Genomic DNA, 23,612 nt, shown 5'->3' with positions numbered 1-23,612 from the left:
AATAATATATTTTTATTTAAATTCGTAACGAATTTTAATAAAATATATATTTTTAATTATATTTTATTTTATCGAAATAATAAATTTCAATAAAAACATATTGTAACGAGTTTTAAATCATTATAGAAAATATCGTAATTTTCAAAATAAAATATCTTGTTTCACCGAAATAATAAATTTCAATAAAAAATATATTATAACGAGTTTCAAATCATTAAAATAAATATCTTAATTTTCAAAATAAAATATATGATGTCGCCTATAATATTGGGGCAAAATTACCCGCAATCTGTTGAAAAGCCCAGAAAGAACTATAGGTTAATTGAAAAGCCCATAAGGGCGGTTAGGCGGGAAAAACATAGGTCCCACAGAAACTTCCCGCCAAGGGGAAGGGACTTAAGTTGTCGTCGTTGTTCTTCTTGTTGTAGCCCAGTTCCAGGTTCAGGGAAATCAAGAAAAGGAAGGGTTTTCGATTCGTGTTCGTTGAAGAAAATGGAGGCGTTCAGTGGATGCTATGTAGACGAGAAGGCGATTAGAGTGGAGAACATTTTCCTGGATTTCCTCAAGAGGTTTGATTTTGGTTGCATTTACCGTTGTTATTCATCATTTGTGATTCAATCTCATTTCTTTTGAAATAAGAACAGTTTCAGGTTGGATCCGCGAATGGCGGAGTCGCATTACGAGGCGGAGATACAGGCGATGGAAGCGAACGGGTCTAGCACCATGTACATCGATTTCTCGCACGTCATGCTCTACAATGACGTTCTCCAGAAGGCAATCGCTGATGAGTATTTGAGGTAAGCTGCTCAAGTTATTATGATTTTAGAAATTGAGATTCAATCTTGACTGCTACTACTGCTGCAGATTCGAGCCGTACTTGAAGAATGCGTGCAAGAGGTTCGTGATGGAGCAGAAGCCTACGCTTATTGCGGAGGCAGATGATAACCCAAACAAGGACATCAATGTCGCCTTCTTTAATATTCCCTTCACCAAGCGGTACTCCTTTTCATCTCATTTACTCCTAGTATAGCATCAGTCTAGATTTATTGCTGCAGATCAAGTAATACAACAGCATATATGTTTTTTGTTGTTGCATCTTTTCAGCTTGAGAGAATTAACCACTGCCGAAATTGGGAAGCTAGTATCAGTCACGGGAGTAGTCACACGAACGAGCGAAGTCAGACCCGAGCTTCTCCAAGGAACATTCAAGTGTTTGGACTGCGGAAGTGTTGTCAAGAATATCGAACAGCAATTCAAGTACACTGAGGTCTGCCGTCTTTCTCATCTATATTCATTTTATACTCTTAAATTGTTGGGTTTTACATTGTTTTCCTACAATTCCTTATTGTCGATACAGCCAACAACATGTGTGAGTGCAACATGTTTAAATAGAACAAGATGGGCATTGCTTCGACAAGACAGCAAGTTTACAGATTGGCAGAGGGTAAGAATGCAGGAGACTTCTAAGGAAATTCCTGCTGGCTCCTTACCTAGATCATTGGATGTTATTCTTCGCCATGAGATTGTGGAATTGGCTAGAGCAGGCGATGCGTAAGATTACATCCAACGCTAATCTTGTTCCTTGTTTTGCTTTTTTGTTCCTCTTTTTCTTTGTTTCCCCTATTTTCTTTAATTTGAATTTTGTATATGGTGATAGTGTCTTGTTCACTGGTACGGTGGTTGTGATACCGGACATATTGGCACTGGCTTCTCCTGGTGAAAGAGCAGAATGCCGCCGAGAAGCTTCTCAGCGCAAGAGTTCAACTGCTGGACAAGAAGGTGTGAGAGGTCTTCGTGCATTGGGAGTCAGAGACTTATCTTATCGTTTAGCCTTCATTGCTAATTCAGTTCAGGTCTGTCATTAATTGGCCTATTGTGACTATTTGCTTTAATGGCTTATTGCAGTGTCCTTCACCGGTTACTGACAAAGATTCTTCTTCAGGTTATTGACGGTAGAAAGGATGTTGACATCAGAAATAGGAAAAAGGCCGGTGATGAAGATGACCAACAGTTCACAGTTAGTTCTTACTGCACCTTGCATCAGAAATAGCATGTTGCTTAATCTTTCTGTTTTCTGTGCATGCCAACTAAGTAATTGATCTACTGAAAGGCACTGTTGACTTGCATATTTAAATCGATGATCTCTTTTTCATGACTATTTCTTGTGTTTTGCATGTTTGCATGACTCGTCAATTGCTCTAGATGTTAGTTTAGTTTTAATACTAGGCTTTATGTCATAAAAGAACTAAGTATCCGATAACTTTTTATTCCATTTCTTTTATCCAACTTGTAGTCGGAGGAGCTTACAGAGATTCAACGAATGAGAGATACTCCTGATTTCTTCAATAAGCTTGTTGATAGCATTGCACCAACAGTTTTTGGTCACCAAGATATCAAGCGAGCAATCTTGCTCATGCTTTTGGGTGGCGTCCACAAGCTTACTCATGAAGGCATCAATCTCAGAGGAGACATAAATGTGTGTATAGTTGGGGATCCCAGCTGTGCAAAGTCCCAGTTTCTCAAGTAAGTATTTTACCATACTATTTTACCACGCAGACATTGTGGTTACAGACTTGTAGAACTTAAAACACAGAGGTCTTTATTCTTGCAGATACACATCAGGTATTGTTCCCAGATCGGTCTATACATCTGGCAAATCCTCTTCTGCTGCTGGATTGACAGCGACTGTGGCCAAAGAACCAGAAACTGGTGAATTCTGTATTGAGGTAGTACTCGTATTTTGTTTATCTTCTTAATGTTAGGTCTTGTATTTGGCTTTGTTAACCATGAAAATTAGCTATTTGCGCTCTATTAACACTGACAGGTAAATGGAATGTCTTTGATATGATGCTTGAATATACGTGGAAGCAATCATTATTTTTTTTGATAGAAGTTGGAGGTCTCATTAAAATCTCCCTTCGTATTCGTTCACATACTTAGAAGTATGTTAACGAACATTGGAAGGAAGAAAAGTGTACCTCATATTTTATTAATAATAATACCCAATACAAAAGACAACACAAAAAATCCTCCTATGGTGATATACACCATTACAACAAACACCTTAAACTCTTAAATCCTCATCCAAAGCCAAAGTCAAATCACCTTAAATCTAAATGCACCTCCCTCAATGGATCAAAAACAACGCAAAAGAACATAATACAAAAGAAAAGCAAACACCTTCAACCATATAAACTAAATCAAAGCCACAAATAGAGAGACGAGATCTAATGAGAATCGTCATCTTCAGGAGCCCAAGAGTTTGGTTTGAATGAAGGCTCTATCGCATGCACCATAATCTTGAAGGAGTTGTCACCAACCTTCAATTCCATCGTTGCATCAATTCTTGCCTCAGCCTTTGCGAGGACTTGAATTTTTGCACGATCAAAGAATGATGGTGACTGACAACTTTCGTCGATTGCTAGTAAATGGCAAGGATCAATTTGGATATATAACATAAATTGCACAATAAAACCCATAAAAGTACAATTTCTTTTATGACAATCAGGTTTTATGGTTTTTATTGGATCTTCACTTTGTTGTAAATTTGGAATACCTATGTAATATAATTTATTTCAATTTTAAATATTTTCTCAAACGTGAGTATGCTGAACCATTTCCTATTTTTCATCATGTTTGCTTCCCCTGTTCACATTTTATATGAAAACAAAATTCCAAATTCACTCTCCTGATTACATGTTCCTAAACACTGCAAATTAAGAGTTCCTGGTTTTTGTGTCCTTCCTCACATTTTTTTTCATTATGGTGCAGCCTAATCTAACGACTATGATTATTAAATTAGAGATCTGACTTGCAAATTGTAAATTTACAGAAGCTACGTTTATTCTCACCTGCTAACCCAGTTGTCAATTAATCAATCTTGCCAGAAAGAAAGCAGATTAATCGAATCCCTGCTTTTAAGTCTGAAAAATTATATCTGATCTATTTCCAGGCAGGTGCTCTAATGCTGGCAGACAATGGCATATGTTGCATTGATGAATTTGACAAGATGGATGTCAGAGATCAGGTAAGGTTCATATTGTGTTACCAGAGACCAGTTTGTACATTCAGAATCATTGGTGTCTGATAATCAATTTTGTATGAAGGTTGCAATTCATGAAGCCATGGAACAACAGACCATAAGCATTACTAAAGCCGGAATACAGGCAACACTAAATGCCCGGACATCAATTCTAGCTGCAGCTAATCCTACTGGAGGGCGCTATGATAAGTCTAAACCACTCAAGGTATTAAGGCTGATTCCAATTGGCCCCAATTTTTAGTATTTGATGCTGATTAAGTTTTGGTATAATCGCCTGTAAACTGATGGCTTCGTTATGTTTCTTTCTCTTCAGTATAATGTTGCTCTCCCTCCAGCTATCCTTTCTAGGTTTGATCTGGTATATGTCATGATTGATGATCCGGATGATCAAACTGATTACCATATTGCTCATCATATTGTGAGAGTTCACCAGAAGCGTGAAGAAGCACTTCATCCTGCTTTCACCACTGCACAACTGAAACGATATATTACATATGCAAAAACTTTAAAACCAAAGGTTTCTGCCATAACGTTTCACTGCTTAGGATATGATTACTTTCCATTGCATTGGCATGGCTAAATGGTGTTAGTGAAATGCAGCTAACCTCTGAAGCAAGAAAACTCTTGGTTGAGTCTTATGTTGCGCTCAGACGAGGTGATACAACTCCTGGAAGCAGAGTTGCATACCGTATGACAGTTAGGCAGTTGGAGGCCTTAGTCAGGTTGTCTGAGGCCATTGCTCGGAGTTATTTGGAAACTCAGGTTCTTTATCTACCACAGAACATATTATTTCATTATCGTGCACCCTGGAGTTAGAGAACTGTTCTTTTGCAGGTGCACCCGCGGCATGTTCGTGTAGCCGTGAGATTACTGAAAACATCTATAATTAGGCAAGTCTAATAACATGACCATTGTAGAACCATGAATCCCCTTCCATCCTTCCCTTCTCCTTTTTTAGTTTTTTGTGATAATTTCTTCTTAATCATGCAGTGTGGAGTCCACCGAGATTGATTTGTCAGAATTTCAAGAAGTAAACACTAATGGTTCTGATGATAGAACCAATAATTCTGGTGAAGGTGATACTCAACCAGCTTCTGAAAGCGCCGGTAGGACTATGCAAGCTGTGTTATTTGTGTCTATTTCTTCTGATATATACTTGGTTTGCGGTTTTATAATGAACTATTATTTTTCTGAAAAAGTAGATACTACCAATCAACAAAAGGAGGAATTCATGGTAAAGGAGGATTATTTTCAGAGGGTTACTCAGGCCCTTGTCATGCGCCTTAGGCAGCATGAAGAAGCTGTAAGGCAACAAGGTAAACCTTAACTGTCTTCATAATCAGCAGCATAGATTTCTAGCTGGAACATGGGAATGAATATTTGTGCTCAAGTGTTCTTATTCAACTTAACCTAAAATGAGGCAATTTTACGTTGTGCAGAGAGTGGCATGGCTGGAATGAGTCAAGGAGATTTAATCCAGTGGTATGTGAATCAGCAGAATGAAAAAAACAACTACAGCTCAACTGCAGAAGTAGAAACAGAAATTAAACGAATTAGATCACTTATTGAGGTAAAGCAACTAGGCTCCATTTTTGTATATATACAAAAATACTTTTTTGGATATTTTGTATCTCCACCAAGGGTGGTGATTATTTTTATGTATGAGGTAACTAATATCGTGGGGTGATGCAGAGATTGATTAAGAGGGAAGGGCACTTGATTGTGATAGATGATGGCAGGCAAGAAGCGGGTGAAGGTGCAGCAGCAGCACGATCAGCTAGAGATAGCAGGATTTTAGCTGTAGCTCCCAATTATGCCATGGATTAATGGGACTGAAATCTCTTCACAAGAATGAATTATGGGCTCTGCTTGCATGTTTGGAAGATGGGTATGTGGACTAAAAAATGTGAATGTAGTGTAGGGCTTTCTTTGCTTCACCGAGTGTCTGGTTGGTTGTATTTTACATTAAATTCTGTATTATATCGGTGTTTAGGTAGGCGTTTTTCTGGCTTGATTTGAGAATATCTTACATTAAATTATCAAAGACTTGCTTTCTGGTTCATCCGCTTGCATGCGTCTCGCATTTTGATTTTAAATATATTTAATATATAATATATGTTGCTTATCCTTTTTAGATATAACAATAATTCTTTAATTACTAAAATCAATTGGTTTGGGTTATGGTAGTATCATATACTAATGATGATTCAAAGCATTATATGTTATTGATTTGGCTCTGAATTAGATTTGAATAAAAAGGATAAGTGACATATTATATGTTTAATAATCTCAATTGGCATGCGTTTCCAAGTACAAACTAACATGGCCACTTGGAAACAAAGGCATCAACCATAAAAACAAAAGGTGTAAGCCTGGCCTGGCCTGGCCTTGCATTGCGTATAACGTAAATAGAGACAAAAGGTCATTGCATGTGAAAAGTGTTAGGGTGCTTGGCCTGAGCGAGCATCTGAACAACTTCTCTCATGGTGGGTCGCTCCACGCCGTGCTCCTCCACGCACAACATGGCCACAAAGAAAACCTGCATGGCTTCCTCCTCCGGCACCATATCCCTAACTCTCTGGTCCAATATCTTCACCACCCCTTCCTTGTTCATCTTAGCCTCCCTCTTGCTCCACTGCACGATGTCCGGCCCTTCTTCTCCGAACTCACCCACCGGCCTCCGCCCCGTTGTCAGCTCCAAAAGCACCACTCCGAAGCTATACACGTCGCTCTTCTCGTCCACTTTTAGAGTGTATGCGTACTCTGTCATGATCAAAGTTAAACACCACGATCTATACAATTGGTTCTTTTATTTAATTTTTTATCTGTTATTTCTGCATACATTGACGTGGATACAGTGAAAAAGAAATAAAGCTTAGCTCTCTTCCCCAAGCAAAGTGAATATATCTACTGGAGAGGTAGAAGAAAAAGTGAGTGGAGTTGCACTTTTATGTGTGTCATGTGAGTTAATATTATAATATATTTTTATGAATTCGTCCACGAATCCAATGAAAAGTAATTTTTTTAAATTCAATAATAAATTAAAAAAAAACTTTGAAACTTGTCACGTAGTTAAAGATCCAATACCTTTCTTTGAACAAGTTTGTCGGTGACCTGGCTATGCGCCTCTGCCCATACATATTTATAATCCATACTGCATTAATGCGACCATGATACAATAATTGTAATTTGGCATAAAGCCGAAAGAAAAATCAACCTAACATCTTTGGCCCCATTTTATTATTCATTTGATATTCAATATTTTACTTTGCAATAAACTAATTTATGGTTAAATAAAAATTATTAATTTATTAACGATTAATATTTGTTATTGATATAATAAGTCGTATGTATTAAAAAAATACGTGGTTGTACATGTCACATATACATAAGTGATAATGTGATACATATCACATGTTCAGAGTGATGATTTGACCTATACCACATATCAAAATAATAATGTGGTATATACCATATCTAAAGTGATAAAGTAGCACATATAACGTATCTAAATTAATATTGTGCTATATTTTATGTGTCTAAAATAATGACATAACATATATTTCATGTCTAAATTCATGATATGATACTGTCGCATATACATAAATAATGATGCGATAAGTTTTATATATTCAAAGTGATATATACATTAACAACACAACATATTTTAAACGTCTAAAGTAAAAATATAACACTATTATATGGCTATAAGTAATAAAATAACATTATTATGTGTACATAAATGATAATATGATATATACCACACGTTTAGAGTTATAATATGACATTATTACATCATTATTTATGTATACATAACAACCTCAAATTCACATTTTGGACACATACAATTTATCTCATCAATAATTATTTTATTTTAAAATGAAACATTAAATATTAAAGTATTTAAAAATATTTTTTTATCAAATTGGATTTTTAATATCATACCTAATAATTTTACTTCGAACTAGAGAATTTATATTTAAAAGAAAGAATTTGGAGATGGAGGATGACGAACCATAGATTTATAGGTAAACTACGCATTTAATATTTAAATTATCAAATCTATTTTATCACTTAAATTTTTAATTTTTTTTTAAAATCATACTTAACGTTTAGTTTTCATCTCATTTAATATCCATTGTTAAAAACTTAACAAAAACTAAAGTTTTTAACAGTGTGATACTAAAATGAAAAAAAAAAACTAAATTTTAGTTATGGTTTTGAAAAATTGACAACTTAAATACTAAAACGAATCAAAACTAATAGTTCAGGTACTAAAATGCAATATTTACCCTAGATTTACTACGGCCCCAGAGAGTTAACGACTCTATGTTGACGTGGCTTGGTTCCGAATCTAAATCAAGACAGAACACCTGATCGATTCATTACTGCTTTGTTTGATAAGGAAAATGCAAGTAATTTGCAATGGCGGAGAGGGCATAACGGGGATTTCATATATTTAGATGCTACAGTGCTTCTGTCTGTTAATCTGTCATTTGTCTTTGCCTCCCCCCCGGGTTCTCCTTCTCTATTACATTCGCAGGCTAAATAAAATCAACAGAGGGATCTCATCTTGCAAAGTGAAGGAAAACCTAAACAACTTGTTTTGTTTGGTAACAAAAGAAAATGGGGGAGTCGACGGTGGCGATGGGAATAGACAACGACGCCGGTGCTGCACCCAACGCACCTCCTCAGCAATTGATGGAGAGGCTCAAAGATTACGGCCAGGAACACGTTTTCGCGCTCTGGGACGAGCTCTCCCCTCAAGAACGCCACCTCCTCCTGAACGATATCCAGGTCACAGTCCAATTATTCAATTTCGATTATAAAATCTTGATTGAAAATTTTCAATTCCAAACAAGTTCCACTTAAAAGCATGCATCTCAACTTTGTTCTTACATAAGGAGTAATTCGATTTTGTTTCCGTTCTTCAGAGTTTGGATCTTTCCAGAATAGATCGGATCATTCGATGCTCGCTGCGATCCCATGGTACGTATATACACGTACAGAAATCTTTACTTCCTCTCTATTTTGGTTTATTCTTCAATATGATTTTGTCTTTTTGATGGCTTTTAGGACTGTCGGTGGCAGCAATAGAGCCAGTTCCGGAGAGCTGCGTGTCATCGGTGGAGGAGAGAACGATGGAGGAGCGGGAAAGGTGGTGGAAGATGGGATTGAAGGCTATCTCGGAAGGCAAATTGGCTGTTTTGCTCCTATCTGGTGGACAGGTATTGATTCCTATTTGATTTATATTCCCTGCATCACCTGGTAACTTACAGGAAGGGTAATGGAGAGAATGGGAAAAAAAAATGGGGAGTGAAAGCTATTTACTTAATTGTATTGAGCATGAGGGATACTAGTGCAATGATTGTTTTCCTGTCACATTTCTAATGATTGGGTTTTGAGGAAAAGGAAAGGTGCAAATACATGTACACTATTTTTCTCTTCCCAAAAGGTAAGGATGGAAAGAAGGTAATTTTTCTTTGCACCTTCTTTCCCATCTACCTAATACAAAGTGTTATTGTTAGGGGTTCTTGGTTGATGAGGTTTTCTACCTCTGACCATAATTGTGGAATGATGTTGCCTTGGAGTGGTTTGACATTTTTGTCACCAATGTGTTCTTTTTTAATGCAAAAAGCAGAACCCATAAAGATTTAAGTGGATAATCACTAATGGTTGGTATGATGTTGCTTTATTGAATGTCTGGTAATGATATCAGTGATAACACGTCTTAACTTACAAAGTGGATGCTTCAATCTGTTTCTACAATAATTGTTTGTTTCGTTAAAACATGGCTTTACAGGATTTTCTACTTTTCCATTACTGAAAAGAATCTAATTGGCCATGTTTACCTAACCCTTTTCCAGCTTTTGTTTTATCTTTGTATGATTGATTGAAATGTATTACAGGGTACTCGGCTCGGAAGTTCAGATCCGAAGGGATGTTTCAGTAAGTACCTTTTCCACATTGCTGACATGATTTTGAAAATCTTATGCTACATTCAAGTTTCTTTGGATGATGGTCGTCAAGCTATTTTGTGCTCTGAACGGGAAATGTTCAGGGATTGAATGTCCTTTCTCAAAATTAACGGAGTTGTCACATGTTTAATCCTTTTCTGTCCTCACTCTTCTTGGTTGCAGAACCCTCTGAGTTATAAAATTACTGTATAATTCTGAGCCATAGATGGATGGTAAGGTTCTGGTAAAGTGCATTAATCAGAAAGATTTAGAAGGAAACATGTTCTCGATAAATAGAAAGCAATTGAGGAGGGAAAAATTTAACTAATGAACTTCTTGGATAGTAAATGATATCAGAAACGTTTTATTAAATATTTAAATCTGATTAGCTTTTTATTATATTTTCTTTAATAAAGTCTGCGTATATCTTTAGTTTCTTTGTTTAGGAAAGCCTAGCTCTGTAAATGAGCAAAGCATTTAATGAATATAAATGATCATCTATAAGCTTGTTTATGAATTGTTTAAAAATTGTTTAAGAAGTCATTTGAAACTTTCCTATTGTTCAATTATAGTGCAAATAATATTTTATTATTTGTGTTTTATTTTATCCATGTATAGTATAATTATTAGTATTTATGTTATTTTTTATTTTGTATACAAAAATAATTAACATTTTTGTTTGCTTGCTTGCTTAAATTTTTGTTTGTTTATTATCAAATTTCCGTGTTGTAAATCATAGTTGGTCATGTGTTCATGAATATGTTAGTTTAATGTTTTTAAACAAGTTCATTCAATTAAAGGAAAAGAACTCAAACAAAACTTTGGCCAAACAAACAAAGTACAATTTTGAAATTTTAAACAAACACAAACTCAAAGATAAACATACAAACAGAACTGAGGTGTATTCGTTATGCCAAGTTCATATAAAGCCCTAAAAAAGTATGTATGTTTTTACTTCAAATTTATTGTTTATAGTTTTTTTGTTTTTCATTTTAGACATTGGACTACCTTCTGGGAAGTCACTTTTTCAACTCCAGGCTGAGCGGATTTTGTGTGTTCAAAGGCTAGCTACACACGCTATGAATGAGGGTAAACTTCTTATCTACTACTATGATTCTATCTGTTTGTTGGTTATATCGATGATTAGGTATCTGCAGGTTCAGCTGGTTCGGTGGCAATAAACTGGTATATAATGACTAGCCCGTTTACTGATGATGCAACACGCAAATTCTTTGAGAGTCATAAATATTTTGGTCTTGAAGCAGATCAAGTAAGATGTTTCTGATTATCTGATTTCCTTATGTTCTATCCTTGTTAATTTTGCTGACTTTTAAGTCTGAACATTGTGCAGGTTACTTTTTTCCAGCAAGGCACCATACCTTGTATCTCAAAGGATGGTCGATATATAATGGACACTCCATACAAGGTACGGTTTCTTTCATTGAATGTGTGAGTAAATAAGGAAAAAAGCTCTGGTTAAAAGGTCAGCTGAATATATTTGCCCGGAAGTTTCAGAAAACTTTTTCAAGAACACTTCTTAAATTTCAAACTCCAACAACAATGGAGAACTGGCCCTTTGGGTCACATGTTACTATTATAATATTGCAACTGAACTATAAGGTTGAGAATTCTCGTAAAGTAATGCTGATTTCTAAAATGATGTAAACTTACCTGCCTGTAAGTTTTAGGATGGAAAAGTTACTTCTGATTCTGTTGCATAAAGCAACAGCATTCCTGCTACACTATTCTCATAGAAGCATTAATACTTGAAGGATGTTCGTTTGGCTGGCAATAATATTCTTTTATTTCACAATATGCTTCTTGTTCTAAGTAGCAAACTGTTTCAATTGTGGTGGTCACATGAGTGCCTTTTTTCTAAGCCAGGTAGCTAAGGCTCCAGACGGGAATGGAGGAGTATATTCAGGTATTTTGAAAATAATGTACAAATAGGTGGTGTTTTGTTGATGAATCGGGTAAAGAAAAACTAAAGAACACAAGAATTTTAACGAGGTTCAGCAATGTGCTTACGTCCTCGGTGCCTAGGCGGCGCTAGAAGTTTTATTCAATATCACTTAGGTTTAGGTAACATCTCTATTTAAAATAGAAAAACGTGGTACATAATTACAAAATTAGCCTTTGTCCTCTTTACCGGTATATTTATGAGCCATACCTAACATGTTTGATATTCAACTAGCTACTAAAGTCTCCTGTTTTATTCTTTTATATCATATATGAATATTGGATTCCTAATTTTTTGTTCAGCTCTGAAATCTTCGAGATTGCTAGAGGATATGGCCTCAAGAGGGATTAAATATGTTGATTGTTATGGTGTTGACAATGCATTGGTGAGCTTGTCTTTGTTTTGTTAAAATTTTCCTTGATATTTTTTATTTGAAGGGACAGTGATAAGGTTCTCGAGTGCAGGTCCGTGTGGCTGATCCAACTTTCCTGGGATATTTCATTGATAAAGGTGTAGCTGCCGCTGCTAAAGTTGTCCGAAAGGTAACTAATTTCCTCGATGTTCATGTCTATCTGTGAATTTCTGTTGCACCAGTCTCTTATTCTTTTCCCTCCTCTTTTTTTATATATATTTATATTTGTGAAAGGTAAGCTGTATTGCAACAGTTGAAAGCATATTTGTATCTCTCCTGTTTTCTAAAGTATGTGTTAAATACTTGAGTTCTGATACCTACTTGAACTTTCTTTGGGTCTTGCAAACTGTTGAAATCTAAGAGAATAAGATTGAGAGAGAAGGAAATAATAAAGAGTTATGCAAGAACAGAAAATCTGATAATTGAAGTAGGAGACTACAAGAGTTTAAATGGATTGAATTGTCTACTTCTAACAGTACTTTTCTAATAAATATAAACTTCTATCTTGATTATGAATACTCCAAATCCTTCTTATCCTAAAAGACTTCTAAACACAATAGGATTACTACTACCACACGGATGTTTCTGACACAAACAAAGACGAGGGGAAAAAGCCAAGAGAACAGAAAACAAGGGAGAGGTGTCCATCTGATTTGCATTTGATAGTATTTCATTGCTAGCAAATTATAAGCATGAGGCTGATGTTGAAAGTTCCATTTATTGAGCTCTGCTTTCTCTTTTAAATTTGTAGGAATTGGTATGCTTTCCATGTATTTATTTTTTAGTAACACGTGTTGCATACTTGCATTTCTCTGTTGTAATATATGTCACTCCTCGTGTCATGTAAATTAAGAATGCTGATTCCATGATGGCATGCCAATGCTTGATATTTGTGTTGTGTAAGCTTGTGAAATTTTATAATACTGTAAACTTCTATATTTTTAAGGTTTTATGATGTCTTAGTTTCTAGTAATTGGTTACAGGCTTATCCCCAGGAAAAGGTTGGTGTTTTTGTAAGGCGAGGTAAAGGTGGACCACTCACTGTAGTTGAATACTCTGAATTAGATCAATCATTGGCTTCTGCAGTTAATCAGCAAACTGGACGCCTTCGTTTTTGCTGGAGTAATGTATAGTAATCTTCACCTGTGTTAATGAAATGTTGCTTCCTTTGAACAAAATCTAGGGCTTTTTTATTCAAATCTGCTATATCTTTTGGCTATTCTGAGGCTTTTATACGTGAGATTGTAGGCAGTTTAGTTTTTGAAACCATTCAAGAAAAAAAAACGAAGGTAGTAGAAACAGTTTGTGAATTCATGTAATTTGCTGTGCACTTCTTTGCTTTCAAACTTGAACGACTTTGGTTTACTGTTTATTTCTTCCATTTAGATGTAGATTTTTAGAAATTTGTTAACCACTGCTAAAGAGATAAATGCTTTGCGATATTCAAATTTCTGAGAACAAGTTTGTTCTTTGATGGTTTCAGTTAGGATGTCACGATATCAGAGAAGTGTGATATAAGCGTCTAGAATATGTTATTCACTTGCAATAATGTGTCAAATATTTTGCTTGTGTGTGATTATATGCCTTGTGCTAATAACTTTCTGTTTTTCAGGTGTGCTTACACATGTTCACTTTGGATTTTCTAAACCAAGTGGCAAATGGCCTTGAGAAAGACAGCATGTTAGTGTCTTATTCTTGACCTTCAGAATACATATTTTGATTTGATATGCCCTGGGCATTGATTTTTCAACTAATGTTGTTTAATTAATAAGAACCTGTTAAAAATGCTGATCGTGTGCTGCATGATTGATGCATTTCCTCTCTTTACCCCTTTCGTTGAACTGAAAACAAACCCGATAGTGAAGTGCCTTCTGTTTCCTGCAAACTATCCTTTCAACCTGAAAGATATAATTCTGTACATAAATTTTTGCTGAAATGATGGGTTTCCCCAGTATCATTGAGAATAAAAGAAGCTGAGCTCATCATAGGATTCTTATATTTCTTGTTGCCTCTATAGATCGATTTATAATTGCTTGTTAGTGGTTTCCTATTTAACCCTTAAAAGGATGTTAATATCTATATTTGTCTTGACTACAGCTATCATCTGGCAGAGAAAAAAATTCAATCTATTCATGGTTATACAATGGGTTTGAAACTAGAGCAGTTCATATTTGATGCGTTTCCCTACGCTCCTTCAACGGCTTTGTTTGAGGTGATACTTCACCGTTTTCTTGCATCAATTAATGCTTTTTTCGGATGGGGTGGTTCTTTAGTGATCTTTTTCCCCCCCTTCATCTAACTCTTTATGTTTCTAAATATGTAGGTATTACGTGAGGAAGAGTTTGCACCAGTGAAAAATGCGAATGGTTCGAACTATGACACTCCAGACAGTGCAAGGCTCCTTGTTCTGCGACTGCATGCTCGTTGGGTAGTTGCTGCGGGCGGCTTCTTAACTCATTCGGTGCCATTATACTCCACTGGTAATTTCATGTTTGACTTTGCATAGGGAGCTCTGTGAACGTTAATATTTTATTGTCGGTTTTGGAGCTCTAGTGGCTCATGTGGTGTGCCATACTTTTCCGGCTAATCAGTGACAGGATTTGAACATATGAATCCAGGTGTGGAGGTGTCGCCACGTTGTTCTTATGCCGGAGAGAACCTAGAGTCGATATGCCGGGGAAGAACTTTTCATGCACCTTGTGAAATTACATTTTAGTTAAGACTTGTATCATCGTCATCCACATATTCTTGATTTAGTTGAAAATATAAGCTCCATTGCATTTGTATGGCGAATTGGCAACTTGCATGGATGTGTTTAGATGAACTATAGATTTTGCAGTATTTCGATTTATGGAAGTGGCGTGCATCAAGTGTTTAGGTGCATTAATTAAATCGGTTGTTGTAATTGGCACGTATTTATGCGTTTAGTACGGAAGTTATTAGTTTTTATTCATTTTAATACTTAAACTTTCAAAATTTTCAAAATCATACCTAAAATTTAGTTTTTGTTTCATTTTAGAATCCATTCAAAATGTAACGTTAAGTTTTGAAAAAATTTTGAAAGTTTAAGTATTAAAACGAGTCAAAACTGATAGTTTAGGTATTAAACATATTAAGTTTTTAATAGTGAGGGTACTAAAATGAGACAAAAATTAAATGTTAGGGTATGATTTTAAAAAATTGAACATTGAGGTATTAAAACAAGTCGAAGTGACAAATTCTAATAAAATTTAATTTTTATTCTATTTTATGTCAAAGTGATGAATTTCAAGAAAAATATTTTTTATTGAAACTCGTCCTGTACATTAAAAATTACACTGTTCTCCTACATATCTCCTAAGAAATGCATATATATATATATATATATATATAGTCGGTCGTTATTCTCTTGTAAAATCCGGCACCCCTTCTTGCCCTCACCCCGTATTTCCTAGAATGTGCACCACCCCTGCCTCCCTACACTTGTTCAGGAATTCTAATTCATCTATGTCTTCCGTCGAAGTCGCTCCCGGATGCACAAACGACGACACCACGGTATCTGTATTTGAGGTCACCAAGTTGTTGTCCTCGCCATCGGACAGACTGTCCCTGTCACCTCTGTTTGCCGCTCGTGCCAACTACATTCATCTGATTCCAAACACCCTTCCGTCATCGACTTGAGCCGCACGAACGAGAAGAGGCTATCGAACAGCTTTTTCTCGAAATCATCATCTTTCCTATGAAGGTCTCTGTAGCCATACCTAGCGACACAACGGAACAGGTGGAAGTTGTTCGGTCCAATCCGCTTCACAAGGAACCTCTCTTCTTCCGGAACCGTGTAGACAGGAAGATACTTGACACACACGAAAACAACGGAATGGATGGCGGGTAGGTTAGTAATGAAGTGGTAAAATATATGGGGTACGCCACTCGATAGCTCGGTGTACACCATTCCCATTTCGGGAACCCGTACTAGTCCGAGAAGCCATGCCATAGACACCTTACCATGCATCTCGAGCTCGTATCGCTTCATCCTTCCATAATGCCAAACATTCATGACTACCAGAAAGACTCCTGCAATAACAAGGGGAATCCACCCACCTAGATCAATCTTGAACAACACAGCCGACATGAATGTGCACTCTACAACCAGGGGCAAGCTAGTGAAGAGGAAGACGAATATCCAAAGGCTGCGCCACACCAATATCATGATTAAAGTCATAAGCAGCGTCGTTACGAACATCACGAACACCACGGCTGTGCCTGCAGCAACATGAAATTCATACATATATTCGAAATGCACCACGAGATCTAGATCAAATAAGCATGAACTTACCATAAGCATTGGCGATTTGGCTTTGGTTCTTGAATCCAGCAATGCAAAGGACCGTGAGGAGCCAATTCATATCCGGAATATATACCTGGCCGTGGAACTTCTTCAACGTATGTACCACCTTCACTCGCGGAAAACAACCATGTGCAAGGGCTTGCTTGATGATCGAAAAAATTGCAGATATGGTGGCCTGAATTGCAACTATGGCAGCAGCAATAGCAATGGCAAAAACAGGCCATATATGCTATCTGCATGATAACGACATCGAACTAAACAACTAAGTACCAAGTGCATTCGATCGAAAAGGTAGAGAAGAGTCAAGGAGACGCTTGCACTTGCATAGATATAGCCACTAACCTGGTATAGAGTGATAAAACGCATGACCGACATCGTCCCTGTTCTGACTGAGGTAGGCAGCTTGTCCAGAATAAGCTAGGAGCAGGCAAGGAAATACAACTCCAGTAAAAGCACAGCTGCAACAGGAAAATAGGCTAGATCTGCAAGAAGAGCTTCGGTACCTGTAACAATTAGTCGGTCATCAACATCATGTCGCCGTTGTCACTGCAATTATACTAACCATAATACTGCCGAGGGAGATCCATCCATCTTTCCGTCTCCTCTTGAAATATCGGCATATGTATACAGGTGAAAACGCTTTCAAAACACTGCTGTCATATGCGCAAATATTATATGTGCCAATGCCTCCAATTACTAGAAACCAGAGGAGCACAATTGGGGCAAAGAGCCAGCTAACTCTATCAGTACCATAGTGTTGCATGCTGCACAAACCGACTAATATCACCACGGCGACACCCGAAACAACAGCTGCAAAAGAAAAACAAAACGAAAACAGACTTTGTAAAGAGATGATCAAACTTACAAGGAAGGGAAGGGAGGTACCATTGCTTATGCTTGGATGCTCTAGATTGATTCCCCCAGATGCTGAAAGAAATGCCAAAGATAGCAGACGTCATTTCAATCCGACCTAATGAAAGCCGGAACATATAAGCAAAATACCTGATATCGCCGGAGTGAGTATTCCTTCACTGATGACACGTACCGATCAGGTCAAGAACTAGAAGAACATGCTTCTTGTACACATCTTTCTCCAACCATCTCTTTGTTTCAGCAGCAAATGATTTCTCATGAAATGTGGAACGACTATATGATCAGGACAAGAACTAGAAGAACATGCTCCTCATCAGTCCTGTGTTGATTAGGTATGACTACAAGCAATGAATATAAAGCAAACGTTCCGCCTGCACGGCAAATCAAAAAAACTCAAGCTATATGGTTCTGCATTAAAACACATTCCGTTCAACAAATCGATGTATCCTCGTTCGTCGACGTTGACTCACCTTGACCGTTGTCGTTCACGTTACACACGATGAAGACGTACTTGATGAGTGCGATAAGCGTTCGCGAGTATATGATCAATGGCAGAGCTCCAACGTCATCCTCTGGATCCTCGATTTTATCAGGAAATGTATTGTAGAAAACATACAAGGGGGAGGTGCCCAAGTCACCGTATACCACTCCAAGACTCTGGAATGCAAGCCGCAGAAGCAATAATGCGGAGGTGTTCTACAGGCAATGAAGTGATGTCAAGAACTAGAACTTTATAACTTCATCCCCTGGCATAAAATATCGAGTTCGTCCCTATCGAAAACTACGACCGATCCGAACCACGAAAGAAGTAAATGTTGTACCTAGAAAAGAAAGACATTGACAGGGAAACAACTGAAGATGGAAGGTTGCAGTTACCTTCTCCATATCCATGTTTCTAAGCTTCCCAGCCTCCTCGTCCATTGGCTTATCAAACTTCTAATCCAGGTCCCACATCCTTCCCTTGTTATCGTCTTCTTCGTCGATCGAAGCCATCCCTACGGTTGCTATCACTAACATGAAATTCCCGATTTCGTCCCTAACCAAGAACAAACCCGAAAGCACAGCTCTCATGCATGTTGCATGCAGTTAACACAAAAAGTTTACCAAGGTTGTATTTGGACACCACAGAATCATTGCAAGAACATGTCGTTAAATTAATTCAATGATCGAATTTTAATAAAGTTGATCTTTCCTCTACATCAGTCATATTTTTTGGATCCATCAAACACAGATTAACCCGATCATGAACACATTTAGTCTAACCCAATTACCGTTGGATCCAATAAAATGACCCATCCCAAAGTCTAATCAGTAGGTAAAATTGGCCCGATATATCATGCGGATAAAAAAAATTAGTCCATTAAGCCATCTCCAATATTATTTTAGGATCTACAGTAAATATTATAGTGCAGGGCAAACTCGTCACGCATGTCATTTGCCCGAATAATATTTTTTATTTAAACTCGTCACGTCGAGGTGACGAGTTCTAATAAAATATAATTTTTATTTGATTTTGTCAAGTCGAATGACGAGTTTCAATAAAAAAATATTTTTTATTAGAACTCGTCATGTCCACGTGACGATTTTGAAGTCATTGTAACAAATGTCGTAGTTCTCAAAATAAAATATTTAGTGTCGGGCTAAATAATTAGCCCGCCTATAGTATTGGGCCAAAATTGCCCAAATCAGTTTAACGAATAATCCAAATGTAATCTAAATCCAATTATACACTAATAAATAAATAATTGAAAAATAATAATTAAGTTAATATATATATATAATATTTAAATAATTATAAAATAGTATTTATTCAAAAAAATAATCAATTAACAATATAATACACCCTACAAGCACAATTATTCAATCCTAAAATCTTTAAGGCTAAATTACACATTTCTCACTGAATATTACTCTCTCTCCTATTTTACTCATCGTACTTTCATTTTTCTATTTTGCTCACTAAGCTTTACATATTGAATCATTTGCTCACTCTGCTATTAACTTTTTAATCATGTTATGATATGGCACAAGCATCAAAACGATTTCGTTTTAAAAAACTCAAATATACAAAAAAAATGATGTCGTTTCAAACCCTTTTCTTCCCTCCACCGCGACCACTATAGATGGTGGTCGTTCGATCTCAAAATTCATGGGTTGGTTCTTCTTGACCCCCTGAGTTCAATCTGATGGTTGTTTCACTGGAAAATGTCCTAAAATCTATGAATCTGGATTGAAACGTTTCGACTTCCTCACTTTCAATCTCCAATTAATGGACTTTGGAGCAAGTTCCAAACAAATAGAGGTCGGATTCGGACTCAAGGTGTCGAGGCAAAGCGACCCATAAAATTTGGGACCGAACGGTCACCATCTACGACGATTGACGATGGCCGATGGTAGTATCTGTCCACATTTTGTTTTTATTTATAGTTGAGTGAGCAAAATAAGAGAGATAGTAAAGTTCAATAAATAACGGTGTAATTTACCCTTTATATTTTCAATTATTTTATATTAAATAATTAAAAAATACACGTCATCACAACATTAGACACATAACAACAAAGGATTAAAATGATTCAATATGTAAAGTTTAATGAGTAAAATAAAAAATTAAAAGTACGATAAATAAAATAAGAGATATAGTAAAATTTAGTGAGAAACGATATAATTTATCCAATCTTTAACAAGAACAACATTTTAAGTCACTTTATATGTTCAACTTTTTTCATAATTAAATCACATATGTAGTTATCTTTATAGGTAATTAGATATGCTAAAGTAATAAAAAAACGTTGAGTCGTATGAGTAAGGGGAATGTACATAAATGGTCCCTAAATTATAAAATATCATTTTATTGAGTTCTTCAATTATTAAAATTAAAATGGCTTTATGACTATAGATTGTTGTTTTGTAGAGTCTACTGGCTATTAAAAGTTATAAAATAATTATTGACGATTCATATGTTATAAATTCGCCTTTTTCGTTAAAAACATGGTGGACGTTTAAGCTAGGCGTAAACATTTTAATTAAGATATGATAAAATCTGATATTATAATCATTTGAGTTGTATTTCGTTGGATCAACTTTCTATTTATATTATTTCTTTAAACCAATGCTTGAAATATTATATCATCAAACCAGTACTTGAAAGTAACAATGATGTCAATAGACATCATTAAAATATTATTTTATCATATTCGATTTAACATATTAATGTCCAATTTAAGCAGTAGTCAAATTTTTTTTAAAAAATGATGAATTTAATACATAAGTATATTCATACGATATTTTTATTTTTGTTAGTAGTTAAGAAATTCTATAAAACAATATTTTATATAATTTTTTAAAGTCGGATGCTTCGGATACTTTATCGTGTGGATAAAGACATAATTAAAGTAGGCAACGTTGGGTCGTCGACCGACTCGTTGTTTGGATCGTCCAATGTCGCGCGATATCGCCAGGTTGCGGGTGCGGCGCCAAGGAATCAACGGTGAAACAATTGACCTATTTTTTCAAACAAACACGCGTTTTGTCCATTGGGCTCGCGCGACTGCTGTACTTTTTGGACCAATATCGAGCGATATAAAGTAGCAATAGCGCGAGCGATGTCGTCAGTTTTGCAACTTCCCCTGCTCGAATTGATGCCTAATTGCACAAATCCAGTATGATTTATTTCCCTATATAAACACAGAAGTAGAAGGAAGAAGAAAGCAACTAGTTGATTTCTGAAACGATGGCCCCATTCTCGTTGCTCGGTCGTCCTCGTGTTGCTGCGCTCAGCAGGAAAGGTTTCAAATCAAGGGGGAAACGAATGCAGAAAAGGGTGAAGAGGTTGAAGTCGGAGATGGAGGCAAGAAGCGAGGAACACAAGGATATCAGGCAGGTTCAAAGACAAGTTAAAGAAAAAATTGAAGGAATTGAATCGGAGTGCGAGGAATTGCAGAGAGAGACTAGATTCATAATCCAGCAAAGTGCCAGAACCCAGGTTAAGCTAGCTCTCATGTTCCGCATATTGAAGGCCAGGGAAGACGGCGATTCGGATTCCGCTGCCAAACTCACTCAAATGCTCCGGTTAGTTCCCTAATCACTTGTTCAATATTCGCTCATATTATAAACCCTAAACTCATACATCGTTTTCTGATCGTTCAATTTCACGATCCTCGGCATTCTGAATCCATCGGAACCCTAGACTCGTTTACTGTTTGCAGTGAAGTATTATTATCGGTAGAACTGTGTTTAGGGGTGAAATTATAATATTTTAAGAGAATAAATTTATAAAATTTTTATTAGACAAATATAAATCATCAATACAAAAATAAAATATTAAAAATATACAAGAATTTGAAATTTTCACGACACGATGAAATTATGATATTTCAATGCGATTAACCTGTTTTTTTCATACAGAAAAATTGTCGGAAGGTAGGCGGAAGAGTGACGGAGGATAAAATGCCTAAGCTCCACCGTTCCATCCAAGTCTTTTAAGTACTGAATACAGTTTAGCTCTGCCTTTGCTAATAGTTACTATCTTATGTTTTTCTCTACTCAGTACAACTTTAAACTTGATCGTCGAATCAAACGTGAATAAATAAACATGTTTATGAACATATATTTATATGTCATGATATCTATCTTTATTTTTAATGCGATAAATAAACATATTCAACTCTTTTAATTTTGCATTTACATTTTCAATATCCGAGGAAGAGAGATACACATGACCACCTGCTAATGTTACGAGGCTAGAACTGAAATTTTATGTACGAAAACATGGATTGTGTGTTTAAGTTAACCTTCGATTTGGTAAAACTTTCGAGATAATGTTTTAGAAAAAATTAATTCACGAGATAAAACACTCCCAAGATTAATTGCTCAAATAAGGTGAAATCCACAGTGTTGGCCGTAGGTCGTCATGACTTCCCGGCGAGCTACAAGAGATTACATGTGCCATACACGTCCCAACACGTTGGGCATCCGAAGCCATCCGATCGAGGTCATCCGAACGAGCTATGCGAGGGCATCCGATGGCAACCGAGCGAGCTATGCGAGGGAATCCGAGGGAAGCCGAGCAAGGGTAGGTCGCCCGGAGGGCATGACGACCTACAAGGTCGCCTACAAGGTCGTCCGGAGGGCATGGCGACCTATGTGTTGGGACGTGCATGGTCATGCAACACGTTCATTCTCTCTGTTTGAGCAAGGGTAGGTCGCCCGGAGTGTATGGCGACCTACAAGGTCGCACGGAGTGCATGGCGATCTACGACCAACACTGTAGATTTCATCCTATTTGAACAATTAATATTGGGAGTGTATTAGCTCGTGAATTAATTTCTTTCAGAACATTATCTCAAAAGTTTTGCCCTTCGATTTGAATGAACAGTACATAAAACGCACCTATAGCCCAAAGGATATAACAAATTGAGTGGATGAAATCAGAATAAGAGAGAACTTAAAGAATAAAAGGAGAGATACTTAAATTGAATGCATATATTTATGTTATTTACTCGTTATATAAAACATGACGATTGAAATGGGAAGAGCTTATATGTATACTTAAGTCTCTTGTAATCGATGGTATTTTAATCGGACATAAAACATCATTTACTCCAATTATGATTAAAAAGTTTATCTACAAAACATAAGGTTCCGTTCGTTCAGAAAATATAAGTTATTTTCTATTTTTTTAAAAAAATAAAAAACATTAAAAAAACATGTTTGGTGTTAAAATTAGAAAATGATTTACAGAAAATAAAAAAAATAAGTGAAAATATGAAAACAAAAAAAGATGTTTTGAATTTTTCATTAAAGTTATTTTGGAAATTTGAAAATTATTTTCTAAAAATGAAAACAGAAATCAAAAACAAAAAATATTTTTATAACCAAACGGACTCTAAATTTTCTCTCAATATTTTTATGTCTTCTTCCTCTTTTCTTCGACTGGAGGCGACACCATTATTAATATTAATTGTTGACTGTTGGTGATTATTATTATTTTTTGTTTTTTTTTTCATATCATGTCTTTTGTTTTTATTTTTTGTTTTTCTTGA

At 36.1% G+C, this 23,612-nt stretch overlaps 3 protein-coding genes and 1 pseudogene across 6 annotated transcripts; 3 read left to right on the top strand and 1 right to left on the bottom strand.

Annotated features, from left to right (window-relative positions):
* Positions 1-440: 440 nt before the first annotated feature.
* On the top strand, positions 441-6,041 carry LOC120178000 (DNA replication licensing factor MCM6-like). Its single transcript, XM_039183974.1, has 18 exons — positions 441-569; positions 645-797; positions 865-996; positions 1,105-1,267; positions 1,358-1,551; positions 1,658-1,853; positions 1,943-2,017; positions 2,294-2,523; positions 2,612-2,726; positions 3,953-4,027; positions 4,107-4,247; positions 4,356-4,559; positions 4,643-4,804; positions 4,877-4,932; positions 5,033-5,148; positions 5,245-5,358; positions 5,482-5,612; positions 5,735-6,041. Exons 1-18 carry the CDS (start codon positions 493-495, stop codon positions 5,867-5,869), a joined length of 2,469 nt encoding a protein of 822 aa, XP_039039905.1. The 5' UTR covers positions 441-492; the 3' UTR covers positions 5,870-6,041.
* A 2,553-nt stretch (positions 6,042-8,594) lies between these two features.
* Positions 8,595-15,227, top strand: LOC120178003 (UDP-N-acetylglucosamine diphosphorylase 2-like). 4 transcript variants are annotated; one of them, XM_039183978.1, is made up of 16 exons: positions 8,602-8,839; positions 8,977-9,031; positions 9,119-9,270; positions 9,952-9,991; positions 10,996-11,088; positions 11,157-11,269; positions 11,351-11,425; positions 11,884-11,923; positions 12,262-12,344; positions 12,424-12,501; positions 13,355-13,498; positions 13,984-14,051; positions 14,469-14,583; positions 14,695-14,851; positions 14,990-15,087; positions 15,124-15,227. In XM_039183978.1, exons 1-15 carry the CDS (start codon positions 8,669-8,671, stop codon positions 15,085-15,087), a joined length of 1,482 nt encoding a protein of 493 aa, XP_039039909.1. In that variant the 5' UTR covers positions 8,602-8,668; the 3' UTR covers positions 15,124-15,227. The 4 variants fall into 4 exon arrangements, with proteins under 4 accessions (XP_039039912.1, XP_039039911.1, XP_039039910.1 ...); XM_039183979.1 differs by having other exon boundaries at positions 8,601-8,839; positions 11,163-11,269; positions 14,990-15,227; XM_039183980.1 differs by lacking the exons at positions 14,469-14,583; positions 14,695-14,851; positions 14,990-15,087; positions 15,124-15,227 and adding an exon at positions 14,163-14,369 and having other exon boundaries at positions 8,599-8,839; positions 13,984-14,053.
* Positions 15,228-15,921: 694 nt separating this feature from the next.
* LOC120178059 lies at positions 15,922-18,525 on the bottom strand (annotated as a pseudogene).
* A 2,655-nt stretch (positions 18,526-21,180) lies between these two features.
* On the top strand, positions 21,181-22,190 carry LOC120177886. The gene is made up of 2 exons (XM_039183871.1): positions 21,181-21,639; positions 21,976-22,190. Exons 1-2 carry the CDS (start codon positions 21,302-21,304, stop codon positions 21,992-21,994), a joined length of 357 nt encoding a protein of 118 aa, XP_039039802.1. The 5' UTR covers positions 21,181-21,301; the 3' UTR covers positions 21,995-22,190.
* The last annotated feature ends 1,422 nt before the right edge of the window (positions 22,191-23,612 follow it).

Source organism: Hibiscus syriacus, unplaced genomic scaffold (assembly GCF_006381635.1).
Source record: "Hibiscus syriacus cultivar Baekdansim isolate YM2019G1 unplaced genomic scaffold, ASM638163v2 tig00112343_pilon, whole genome shotgun sequence".
Lineage (NCBI taxonomy): Eukaryota > Viridiplantae > Streptophyta > Magnoliopsida > Malvales > Malvaceae > Hibiscus > Hibiscus syriacus.
This window is presented reverse-complemented; position numbering and strand designations above follow the sequence as displayed.

Excerpts from the sequence above, each read along its gene's own strand:
- LOC120178000 (XM_039183974.1), top strand. The coding sequence starts at position 493 with ATGGAGGCGTTCAGTGGATGCTATGTAGACGAGAAGGCGATTAGAGTG. Across the intron at positions 570-644 it reads TTCCTGGATTTCCTCAAGAG|TTTCAGGTTGGATCCGCGAA; the intron begins GTTTGATTTTGG and ends AAATAAGAACAG. Across the intron at positions 997-1,104 it reads AATATTCCCTTCACCAAGCG|CTTGAGAGAATTAACCACTG; the intron begins GTACTCCTTTTC and ends GCATCTTTTCAG.
- LOC120178003 (XM_039183978.1), top strand. The coding sequence starts at position 8,669 with ATGGGGGAGTCGACGGTGGCGATGGGAATAGACAACGACGCCGGTGCT. Across the intron at positions 8,840-8,976 it reads TCCTCCTGAACGATATCCAG|AGTTTGGATCTTTCCAGAAT; the intron begins GTCACAGTCCAA and ends TCCGTTCTTCAG. Across the intron at positions 14,852-14,989 it reads GGTGCCATTATACTCCACTG|GTGTGGAGGTGTCGCCACGT; the intron begins GTAATTTCATGT and ends ATATGAATCCAG.
- LOC120177886 (XM_039183871.1), top strand. The coding sequence starts at position 21,302 with ATGGCCCCATTCTCGTTGCTCGGTCGTCCTCGTGTTGCTGCGCTCAGC.